Source organism: Lactuca sativa, chromosome 5 (assembly GCF_002870075.4).
Source record: "Lactuca sativa cultivar Salinas chromosome 5, Lsat_Salinas_v11, whole genome shotgun sequence".
Lineage (NCBI taxonomy): Eukaryota > Viridiplantae > Streptophyta > Magnoliopsida > Asterales > Asteraceae > Lactuca > Lactuca sativa.
Genome location: NC_056627.2, coordinates 88,439,209 through 88,451,585, shown reverse-complemented (window position 1 = coordinate 88,451,585; position 12,377 = coordinate 88,439,209). Strand labels below are relative to the sequence as shown.

The 12,377-nt window shown below is 34.5% G+C and overlaps 1 protein-coding gene across 1 annotated transcript; it reads left to right on the top strand.

Moving 5' to 3' along the window:
* The first annotated feature begins 8,696 nt into the window (after positions 1–8,696).
* LOC111902907 (BTB/POZ domain and ankyrin repeat-containing protein NPR1) lies at positions 8,697–12,038 on the top strand. The gene is made up of 4 exons (XM_023898719.3): positions 8,697–10,291; positions 10,384–11,140; positions 11,343–11,540; positions 11,652–12,038. Exons 1-3 carry the CDS (start codon positions 9,719–9,721, stop codon positions 11,480–11,482), a joined length of 1,470 nt encoding a protein of 489 aa, XP_023754487.1. The 5' UTR covers positions 8,697–9,718; the 3' UTR covers positions 11,483–11,540; positions 11,652–12,038.
* Positions 12,039–12,377: the final 339 nt, after the last annotated feature.

The window sequence follows — 12,377 nt, the reverse complement described above, 5'->3', positions numbered from 1 at the left end:
CATAATTTACTAAAGGTTTAGTAAATATGATTACACTTATAATATTAGGTGTAATTGTGAATTGATTAAAAGGGTTTAAATCAATAGCAAAACGAATAAGAAGAATCAAGTAGGAAAAAAGATAAAAGTTTCTCCATTCTAAGAAGAAGGGAGAGTACCTTTTATGCTTTATGATAGGTCTTAATGATTAAGAACCATATCTCAATTGCTCCTCTAAGTGAGTCTTAGTACAATTGTATGTCTAAGAAGAGGAATCAAGAATTGAAGAAATGGTTAAATCAAGAGGTCAATCATACTTCGTTCCAAAACAAGTCTTAGAGTTAAGATTGCGACATTGAGTGATAAGTATTAAGAAGGTTTATAACATTCATCAAATGTGGAAAGTTGTGATGTCTTGGATAAGACAAAGACCAACTAGGACCAATTTATGAAGAGTTTTGATAAAAAGCTACACTAACTCTTGAATATTTGTTTGTCAAGAAATGGTTATTGACAAGAGAATCTTATATGTCAAGGAGTAAGTGGGAGTCTTAATGGTCTTGAAAGGTTTCAAGAACAAATCAAATAAAACTTATCGATCATCACTAGCACACGAGTTGAGGTTTACAACCTATCGTGTTGACACTATTTTGTTTATGTGCCAATCCAATCGAGTTAATTATGCATATGAGTCCTATGAGTTCTCATTTGAACGCATAAAAGGCAAGGCACCTTAATCAATGAAAGGTACATTGATAAGAAAGGGTGAGCTCTTAACTACTTGGAAGACATGGTGGGCAGCTGTGCTACCATAAGGCAAGAAATCGAGATTAAGAAAGTTCAATCCATATGAGTTTGAATTTGTCGTAAACTTTGGTTTTAACAAATTCACATGGATAGGAGCACATACACCGTTTAAATCTAAGTGTCATAAGATTTCCTCCTTCATGAAAATGATTGTGAGGAAATACTTTCACTAAGAAAGATTTTAAGAAGATAGTGATTGTAAAATTGCATTCTCAAATTCGATTATGGTTACGGTATCCCTTTCCATGATTTGAATTGTGAGGTTTGGCAGTTAGTCTTAATTTTTTAGACACACATATGAACTATCTAAGGCAAAGGTGTATAAGTTTAAGAGGCCTTGATAAAATATTATCAAAGCATTAAGTATTAGACACATGGACTTAAGAAATTCAATAGGTATTGTCTTTCTGGAAGTTAAGATGTTTATGAATACATGTCGAAGCTAGTGGGAGCATAAGTGTTATGTTTTATAATAATCATCATGATAGTGGGAGCATAAATGTTATGATTGTATGATTATTAAGGCACGCATTGCAGGTTGGCAATATTAATTATAGAAAACAAGAGTTATACCTTGCAAAGTCGTAAGGGTTGTAAAGTTGTTTTGCTATAATTAAGGGAGAGAATATTATGCTTCATTTCAAATCTAAAGGCTTAGGTTAAGAAATGTTAATAAATTTAGTCAAAAGTACATAGTGTGTTCTTAAAATTTCGATTATGATTACGACATTCCTCTTCACAATTCGAATTTTTGAGAACATAGCAAATAAAACATTATGCATCGTGTCCCATACGCTTCGGGTATAGGATCGATTGCAAATGCTTTAATATTTGACCATTCTAAAATTTTCCAAATGTCTAGCGCATTTAGAGGGAAAAAGGACAAGAATTGGTTTTGACTAAAATAATTAAACAACTATCAAAGGACAACCCAAAGTTCGACGAGGATTGGTTGCTTGTGAGTAGTTGGAAGCATGGTATTGGATGGACCATATCGACATTATTATGAATAGAAAAGATTCTATTAAGAATGAGTTGTCATATGGAAAATATGGAAGCGTGTCCATATTAGGAATTGAATATTGAAAATCTATGTCTAGATTAGAAACTTTTATGCAAAAGGATGTTCAAAGGAATGTACTTTGAGTGAGAGACATCATACCTAAGGAATTGTCTTGTAACAATCTCCGTTAAAGGACTTTGTAATTTCATTGGAAATAGTCTTTGTGACTTTGGTGCAGTGATATTACGAAAGGATCGTTGCATAAAGTGTTAGAATCTAACATATTCTATAAGTAGTAAGAATTTGATATTCTTTCACTTATGAAAAAGGGTTTGGAGTTGTGAAATGAGAATGATTGGAAATGTGTTCATTTGATCTATTTCATAAAGTAAGAACCATAGGTAAACATTGTGTGCATGCTAGGAGCATGGGACAAGTGTTGTAATTCAAGTAAGAATTTGATTAACCGAAACGACAAATAATGAGTAATCGATATGGTGATAAATAAAAGGTGTTTTATTTATGCTCAAAGGGTTGAGGCCATATGGGATTAGTATTATTCTTGTGTTTCACTTTGCATGTTTTGACTTCCTGAATAATTTAATTGGTTAAGAATAGTCAAATTATTCAAACGGGACACAGTCGTTCATATGTTGGAAGTAGGTATGAATGAAGACTGTCGTGAATTGGTGTGTGGATTGTCTAAAAGAGTATTGGACATAAGCAAATGTTTGATGCAACGCTCATGAGTGCTTATGAATATGATTTGAGCATTGGATTAAACCCACGCTCACTTGGATCACTCCATGAATTGTATCACGAGTGATTGGTGAGACGATAACATCTTATATTCTTGAAACCGAGATGTGTGAGTTGTATCTTGCAAATTGGTTGCACATTGATAATATGTAAACGCACTAGTAACTTGGTGTTATAAAACATATTGTTGTGTGTGATTCGGTGAGTGAGTGCAAGCGAGCATTGAATCAAAGTTTATCCGTTCCTTTTATCCAAAGAAGGATAAAAGCGATATCTTTGGGCCCCTCGATGATTTAGTGATGACAAACGTAAATGCTCGGCCGGGCTAGGGCTAATTTGATTTGTTCAATTAGTCAGTCGTCATAAATCGGAATTCGAGAAATAGTACAAAGAGAATGATTAGAAATCATGTCTAATACGATATCTAGAATGGAGGAATATATGATCCCTTATCTAAGGACACACGTATCTGATAGGATCAGAGTTGACAGCGGCTTTGGAAAGCTACGATTGTAGATCAGGATCTGAAGTCATACGTAAAATAGTTATTAGACTTATCCAAGTGGGAGACTATTGGATTAGTGTCTAAGTCCATAACTATTTTGGTATGTACTTGACCCGATGGTGCATGGTCCTTTTGGGTTGCCTTCGCCAAAGCAACTTGATAGGATGAATTATGGAGAGAAAGGATTAAATATGATTTATTAATATATTATGAGAATAATATATTAAAGGAGAAATCATATTGTTGAATTAATATTAGTCAAGAATTAATTAGTAATTAGTTTTGTGACTAAAAGAGATTAATTAAACTTAAGGGACTGAAATTGTAATTATAAGATAATTGCATTTTGGGCCATGGATTGCCTTGAATTAAGGAGTGGACTAATAATGGGGAAGCCCATAAGAAATCGTCCAAGGCCTTAAAGAAAGGGGTCCATGGGTTGCTTAGGGCTTAAGCATCCAAATTAGGGTTTCCTTGTTAGATAACCCTAATAGCCTCACTATATATAGACTCCTTATGACCCAAAAACGTGGCTAAGCATCCTTCTAGGGTTTCACACGTTTTAGGGCAGCCTCCATCCTCTCTCCTATTCATCCTCTTGCTTATGGTGTTTGTGAACCATTAGAGGAGTGACATTTGTGACTCTATGCTTTCTAAAGTCATTACAAGGAGGAATTGTGATTGTTATTGCTACATAACAATCAATGTAATATCTTAAACCCATTCTTATGTTAATATGATTACTTGTATGCTAGAATTAGGGTTTATAGTCTTGGATAACTTGCATGTACAATAGAGAAACCTAGATCTAAGCATTAGGGTTTGTATGAGCACATAGGATGTTCTTATGACCAAAACCCATCAGAAATAGCTTAAGGAAATGGTTCCTTACCCCTGAAATGAGCCCAACCAGCTGTAGATTTCCGATCTCCCCAAGCTTCCTGATACAAGCCTCCAAACCTTCAAACTTCAATACCAAAGATCCTCCTCCAAGCTCTAATTCACTCACAATTGGGTTTCCTCACGAATTAGGGTTTTCTGGATCTCAAATGGGCAGCAAAGAGGCTGAGGAGAAAACATAAGGTTCCTTATATAGGGTGCAAACCCTGAAAATAAGGTTTCTCATTCCAACACCGACTCGCCGAGTCCAGCCGCCGACTCACCAAGTTGGTCACTAAGCACGTGACCAAAATCACGACTCGACTCGCCGAGTCTATCCATTGACTCGCCGAGTCGATCTTCCTTAATTACACCAAGCACCCTGAACTTGCACTTCTAAACTCAGGGTGTTACATCCGGCTTATTTCCACAATTTGGTCAAACATAATCCGGATACTGTGACACATATTCAAACAGATGGTGATGATCGATTTGAGTTCTTGTATGTTGCACTTGGTTGCTCGGTTAGTATTATTACATTTGATTATTAATTGTATTTATTTGGTGTTATTTAATAGATATAAAATCTATTGTAAGTACGTGCTTTTGTTAATTTTTGTAAGCCGACCCTTGTAGTAGATGGAGCCCACCTAAAGGGCGAGTTCAAAGGTATCATGTTACTTGCAGTTACTAAGGACGGACAAAACCAAATATTACCGGTTGCATATGGTATATGCAAAAATGAGTGTACAGATTCTTGGACATGGTTTTTTCAAAAACTACGTGATTGAATAAGCTATATGGAGGAACTTGGAGGAACTTACAATTATATCTGATAGGTCTCCATCTATAGCGACATCCGTTGCCAACATTTTTCCTCACGCTCATCATGGAATATGTTGTGTCCATTTCTATTTTAACATAGTCGCTAGATACGGGAAGAGTAAGACAGTCAAAGCATTTTTTTGGGAGGCTTGCAAAGCATATACAGTTGATGCTGCCATAGACCTTATGCAAAAGACAAAAGAACATGTACGAGAATACTTAAAAAGTATAAATCCTAAAACTTGGTCTAGGACACATTTTAAAGGGAATAGATACAATCTTATGTCGTCCAACAGTGCGGAGTCTATAAACACATTATCTAGACACACACGTATGGTACCGATACTGATGTTGATCGACTTTTTTCGTGCAACAATGCAACAGTGGTGGTTTCAAAGACGAAACTTTGCTGGTACTAAGTTTTAATATTAATGTTTTTATTAAATGTTATTGATCTTAACTGTATAATTTATTTCTAAACGTGATAGTGAAAAATGAAGGGAAAAAACGGTTTTATACCAAAAAAAGTTTCGAAATCGCAGGTGGAAATCACGAAATCGCAGGTGGAAATCACGAAATCGCAGATGGACTAATCCATCTGCGAATGTACAAGTTCCTAAAGCACAGACGTACTTTAGGCACTTGTACATTCGCAGATGGATAGGCAAAATCGCAGATGGGGTGTTTCCATCTGCGATTTCAGTAGCTGTTTTTGCAATTTCTGTTTTTTTGGCTATTTTCCACAAATTAATTAAGGTATTAGGCTAATTTTATAATTTTCTCTATTTATATAAGGGACATGTTTTGTTAATTAATTAATAGTTTAATTAGTTAATTAGAAAAATAAAGGAATATGAAATATTCCAAAATGATTTGAAATTCATAGATAATAATTATTATATTTGGTAATTATCCGTAGGGTTTTAAATAACCTCCCTATATATAGAGGGCTCCAAATCTAGTTTTAACAGATGTGAAATGTAACGATCAGTTACCAAATTTTGGAACATCAAAAAACCCTAGAATAGTTGAATCCCAGTTCCCACGACATAGTCACTAGCTTGCCACGATGTGGTCAAACACATATTCGTGTTTTCAGATCTGCTTGCGGTTGGTGTTCGAGTTTTGTTCAGATCTGCTACAGGTTTGTGTTTTGAGTGCGATTACAGAAGAAAGACTCTTCATTAGATTATTTAGTTAAATCAACTGGCTCGTCAAAAGAACAAACCCACCAAGAAATCTAAGGTATATTTCGATATATCATGTCCTACAAGTTGCATAGATTTATTAAGTTAGATTTGTTAGTTTCGTTTCATTAGATCATAATTGTTGTTTTCGGTGCCCATATTCTTGGTCTTTGACTGGGCTCAAAACCTATCAATGAAGCCTATTAGACGTCTAATAATTAAAAAAAACATATTTAAAATACATAGATGTTGGGTATAAATCACAAAATCAAAAATAAGACGTGTTTAAAACCAATAGAAAAAAACACTAACAATGAAAAAAATATATGTTTTTAATCAAAATGAAGTCATTTTTTAATGATTCTATACCTTATATTACATATAACATTGTTGTTATGATTAATTAATTTTAAAAAAATATATTTGCTTAATATTTTAATTTTTATATTGTAATTTCTTAAAACATCGAATATTATTTTTGTTTTTAAAGATAACAATATAACTTTTTATATAATGTTGGAAATAATGTCCATAGTAACAACATTTGGTAATCTTACTATAAATCGCATGGTCTTTTTGGGTTACACGCAAAGACATAAATAACCAACTAATGACATGATAGTTTTATTGGGATCTAGTTTGTTAATTAAATAAGGGTTTAATCAATTAATGAGAAACTTGTAGACTTAAGGGGTTTAAAGTGTAAATATTTAAAAGTCAAATCTTTTAGGATAATTACCAAAATTAGGATAATTACTTAATGACCAAGTAATTATCCCTAAGAGTTCAAATGCCCTCCCCTATAAATAGAGAGGTCAATGGTCGGATTTGATAATAAAGATTTCACTATCCAAACCATAAATTTGGCAACCTCTCTCTGATTCTTAAAACCGTAAGATTTTACGAAGGACGTAATGCCTCTAGTGCTTCACACGACGCACCTGTGTCGAACCCATAACCTGGTTTGGTGTTCAAGGTGTTCGCTGGTTTGGGTGATGTCAGATTTTGCCAATATATTCCTTGAATATGATCTGGAAGAGGAGTTCTATTTTGGACTATTAGCAATCCATTATCCATCAAGATCCAAAAAAGTTTCAAAGGACTACAAGGAGATGTTTTTCTTGTTTCTTTGTTTATGTTTTGTTGCATTAAATCTTGTTTTGTTGCATCTGATCTCGATGAACTTGGATTCATATTTTGTTTTATAAGGTTAATTTGTTTACATGCGCACCTTAGTGGCTTTTAGATCCCTCATAACCCAACAACCCAACAGTTGAGATTTTTCAAAAATCAGGACCATTTATACAAATTTTCTATTATTGCGAGTTAAGTTTGATATATTTTAAGTGGTATCCATTTTCATTTAAAATGAAGTATGATGGAGAAGAGTTTAAACTATTATTTAGTTATTAAACTTTGCTTAAAATTAAAAAAAAAGTCACTTAACTTAAAAGTCAATTTGGTCCTTTGGTCATGTCTATTTATTTTGTCACATTTTATTATTCTATAGTAAATGAACTTTTTTTTGGCTATCTGTATGTTATCGGGTATTTTTTTTTACGGCACTTTGTTTAATAATACGTTTTTACAAATTCATTTTTATATTTCATTTTTACATGTTTTTTTTTTCTCAATTCGCTTTTACAATTTCATTTTTACTTGTTTTTCATAATCCTTTTTACAACTTCATTTTCTTATTTCGTTTTTACATGTATTTTACAACTAAAATTATTTACATGTTCTTTTACAAGTTTATCATATTTTGTTGCCACACCCCTAATTAGAATAACGAAATTGTAAAACCGGAATATAAAACATATAAAATCTAACATAAAAAATTAAAAATGTTAAACACATTGTAAAAATATATAAAAAAACAAAATAAAAAATAAATCTATAAAAATACACTTGTAAAAGAACATTCAACACACCAGACCTCGCAAAAAATTGCTATTAACAGTTATAAGGACCAAGTTAATTAGAAATTAAACAAGTTCCGTTACATTTTGAATCTTAAAAAAATTTAGTCTTATACTTAACCTTGACCCATTTGAAAAACAATAAAAACAAATAACGAATTAAAAATATTGGAAAAAACCAATGTTTTAAAAACCGGTTTTTTTAATTGAACCGTTCGGGTAACGTTTTCCGTTTCAACCAGTTTAACTGGTTCAATCGGATGGTCAAACCGGTTCTATATTTTTATATGTTTTTAATTATCCTGAATACATTGATTAAAAAATTTGTCATCTTTTTAGTATTACAAACATAAATAGAATGCAACATATAAAAACAATGATTATAAAAGCCAAAATCAAACAAAGAAGCCAAAATAAACACAAAAATTCAAAACTGTCCGATTTAATCCGGTCCATTCCGGTTGAATTTAGCCGGTTGAACCGGTTTTTTACCAAAACCGGCCGGTTCAATCTGGTCAGTAAATCATTATAAAACCGGTCCAAATTGAACCGTTATCACCTCCAGTTCGACCAATCGACCGGCCGATTAGAACCGGTTTTTAAAACTAGGAAAAAACTTAGAGGAATCGTGTGATGCGAAAAGGTGCATAAGTATTCCATGCAGTGTGAACATAAATTCCCTTGATTTATACTTTATAGGGACTATATTGTACTTTATTCTAACATTGTAGCACCAAAAGTGTAGTTCGGTAGTTAATGAGGGACTCAAAATGAAAAATAAATATTAAAAGCCCTTGACCTCATCGATACAACAAGGCTAGTGTGACGACGTTGACTGCGTATGCAAAACCCAGCAAGCTACAATGGCGTCATTATCTGCGTCACCTCAACTACTTCATCTTCATCTCCTTGTTCACAATCCGACAACAGTTTACAGCGAAACCTCTGCGAAATTTCCTGCTTTTCACACTCTAGCTAATTGCTAGACTTTTGAAGCTTCTTTCGATTCATCAACTTCAACAAATATTCTCGGCTTTTTCTCATTAAGTTCGGATTGTGATTGATTTCTCGTTCAAAGAGTTTGTCATTTTGGGTCTATTTCTAGGTCCTTGAACACGGATTTGATGTTGTGAGTTGTTCTTGGAAACTGATTTCATCTGGGTTTAATTATGTGACCGAGTCCTCGATTTGGGCATTCGTCATTTGGAGTTTACTGTGAACCTTTGATGAGGGCTTTCATTTTGCTGCTTGAAATTAAACTCTTGATTTCATCAGGGTTTTTTCTGTGATTGATATTTCGATCCAGGGTTCGTTATTTTAGGTTTTATTTTGATGGATTTGATGTTGTGTGCTCCAGTTGAAGCCTGAATTCATCTTGGTTTGTTATCGATCGATTGCTCGATCTGGGCATTTCGTCGTTTTCGGTTTCTTTTTGGTTTATGATCATGAATTTAATGTTCGGGGCTGCAATTGAAATCAAGTGAAAAGGATTCATCTGGGTTTTGTCAGAGATTACTCGTTCATTCTGAATCATTCAGGTTTTTGATGATCAAGATAAACTGAACTCCTTTGAGGGGTTTTAGTTCCTGTAGTTCGCCATTTCCCCTTCTGCAATTAGGTACAGGACAACTTGCATAGCATCAGGTACAAATCATTATAGCTAGATTTTGCATTTCTCTCTCTTATCTGCAATCGAATAATGATGACGTCATTAGTGGAGATATTGATTCATCATCATCATCTACCATGAAAGATCAGATTTCTCAAGAAATCTTGACCTAAATCTTTCAGATGCATACCCCCAATTCCTGATTCCGAATTGGGTTTTTCAAATTACGAAATTTGAGTTCGATCAATGGCAAATTATTCTGAACCATCATCATCCTTAAGCTTTACTTCACCTTCTCATGTCTCCAATGGCTCTAATGGCTACAATATATCTTCTTCTTCAATACCTGAAACACGAACAAATCTTGAAATCATCAGCTTAAACAAACTCAGTAGTCACTTAGAAAAACTCTTGATCCAAACCGACTCCAATTCCAATTCCGATTTCAATTCAAGCTACAGTGATGCAGTAATTGTAGTAGAAGGTAATCATGTGTGCATTCATCGGTGTATTTTAGCAGCTAGAAGTAAGTTTTTCTGCAATTTGTTTAACGAAAGTAAAGATTCTGTTGAAGAAGATGGTAAATCGAAGTACATCATGAGTGAAATTTTGCCATTTGGGAATGTTGGATATGATGCTTTTCTTGTGTTCTTGAATTATCTGTATACTGGAAAAATGAAGTCTTCTCCACCAGAGGTTTCAACATGCATCCATGGTGAATGCCCACATGATGCTTGTAGACCAGCTATAGCGTTTGCTGTTGAATTGATGTATGCTTCAGTCATTTTTCAGGTCCCCGAATTAGTTTCTCTTTTTCAGGTATGTTTATTTGAGTATTACTTTCATTTCTTTCTATTATAACATTATGCTTTTACGACTTTATTTAAAATCATTTTCCATATGAAATGTAGCGACGACTTCTTAACTTCATCGAAAAGGCCTTTGTAGAAGACGTGATCCCAATACTTCTAGTAGCATTCCACTGCGAGTTAACTCACATCCTAACTCATTGCATCCACCGAGTCGCCCGGTCAGACCTCGACGACATCACCCTCGAGAAAACCCTCCCGCCCGAAGCCGCCCGAGACGTAAAATCCCTTCGCAACACCCTACCCGAATCCGCTGCCCGAGAACCAAAATCCGAAGAAGACGCATTACGAGAAAAACGAATCCGACAAATACACAAAGCATTGGATTCGGATGATGTCGAGTTGGTCAAACTTCTACTGACTGAGTCAAACATAACCCTAGACGAGGCCCACGGGCTACACTACGCGGTTTCATACTGTGACCCTAAAGTAGTGAAAGAAGTGATAGATTTAGATCAAGCCGATGTGAACCGTCGAAATGCCCGAGGGTACACCGTATTGCATGTGGCGGCGATGCGGAAAGAACCGTCTATTATAGTTTGTCTTTTGAGTAAACAAGTGTCGGTTTTTGAAACGACACGCGAAGGGCAAAACGCGCTTGGGATTTGCAAGCAGTTGACACGGCCGAAAGATTATAATACGAAAACGGAGCACGGGCAAGAGGCGAACAAGGATCGGTTGTGTATTGAAGTTTTGGAAAGGGAAATGATTAGGAATACAATGGGGAAAGATGTGATTGTTTCGTCTTCGGATATGACCGATGATTTGCACATGAAGTTGTTGCATTTGGAAAACCGAGGTATGTTGTGTTCAAAACCGGATATCTGGAAATTTTCTGATATTGGATTTTGATATCTAAATCCATATCAGGGATGATTTGTTGTTGGATTTTCAGATTCAAATATTTTTTAACATGTCTAGTTTTTTGTATGTACTTTCTCATGTGAAATTACAATTGTACCCTTGCGGGCGGTGATTTCTGTTCCTTTTTTTTTTTGCAGTCGCGTTTGCACGTTTGTTGTTTCCATCCGAAGCAAAACTAGCAATGGAGATCGCCAATGCACAAACGACGTCTGCTTATCCCGGTTTATTGGCGACAAAAGGCTCAAACGGGAACTTAAGGGAGATGGATTTGAACTAGACACCATCCATTCAAAAACAAAGACTCATCTCACGAATGGAAGCTCTCTTGAAAACAGGTACATATATAGATAGCTTATTGGATTAAGACATGTGTCTTTATAAAGTCCGTTAAGTTAAAAAGAAACAACACGTATTACTAATTGAGATCATTTTATTTGTGAATGTAGTGGAGACAGGTCGACGTTTCTTCCCTCATTGCTCAGAAGTTCTAGACAAGTTCATGTTGGATGATTTGCCCGATTTGTATTTTCTTGAAAAGGGGACACCAGAAGAACAAGTGATAAAACGTTCACGATTTGTGGAGCTCAAAGAGGATGTTCAAAGAGCATTCACCAAGGACAAAGCCGAGCTACCAAGCATTTTGACACACGGTATAAAGAACCGAGCCCGGAAATACTCGTGAAATTTGTTTTTTTTTTTTTTCATTTAGAATGAACTTTTTGTTGAAGAATTTTAGTTAAAAAGTTGTAAAAAGCTCGATTAAATAGGACGAAATATTATATTATCATATATCATATACATAATAATATATGTATACTAGTGTTGAAGGTAAATGTCCTTATTTGACTGGTTTAACGGTTATTATGAAAGTAAAGGAATGTGACGTGCAGATTGAATCTGATACACGTTATATTGATGGCTTATTTGATACGACCGAATTAAAAAATATATGAAATTTGGGTGACTATTGATATTTGTATAGTCAAATCATCTGAAAGTGTTTGCTGCAAATTTTGAAAAGCGAGTTGGGGACATAAAATTAAGACGGCAGAATTGTCAAAGTACCAAAAGGGTTTTTTCCACTTTGGTGTTGATTTATATTCTGATGTTGTTTCAAAGAATAATATACAAAGAAAAGTTAGTGAAGTTTGAGATTCTTTTACATCAAGACA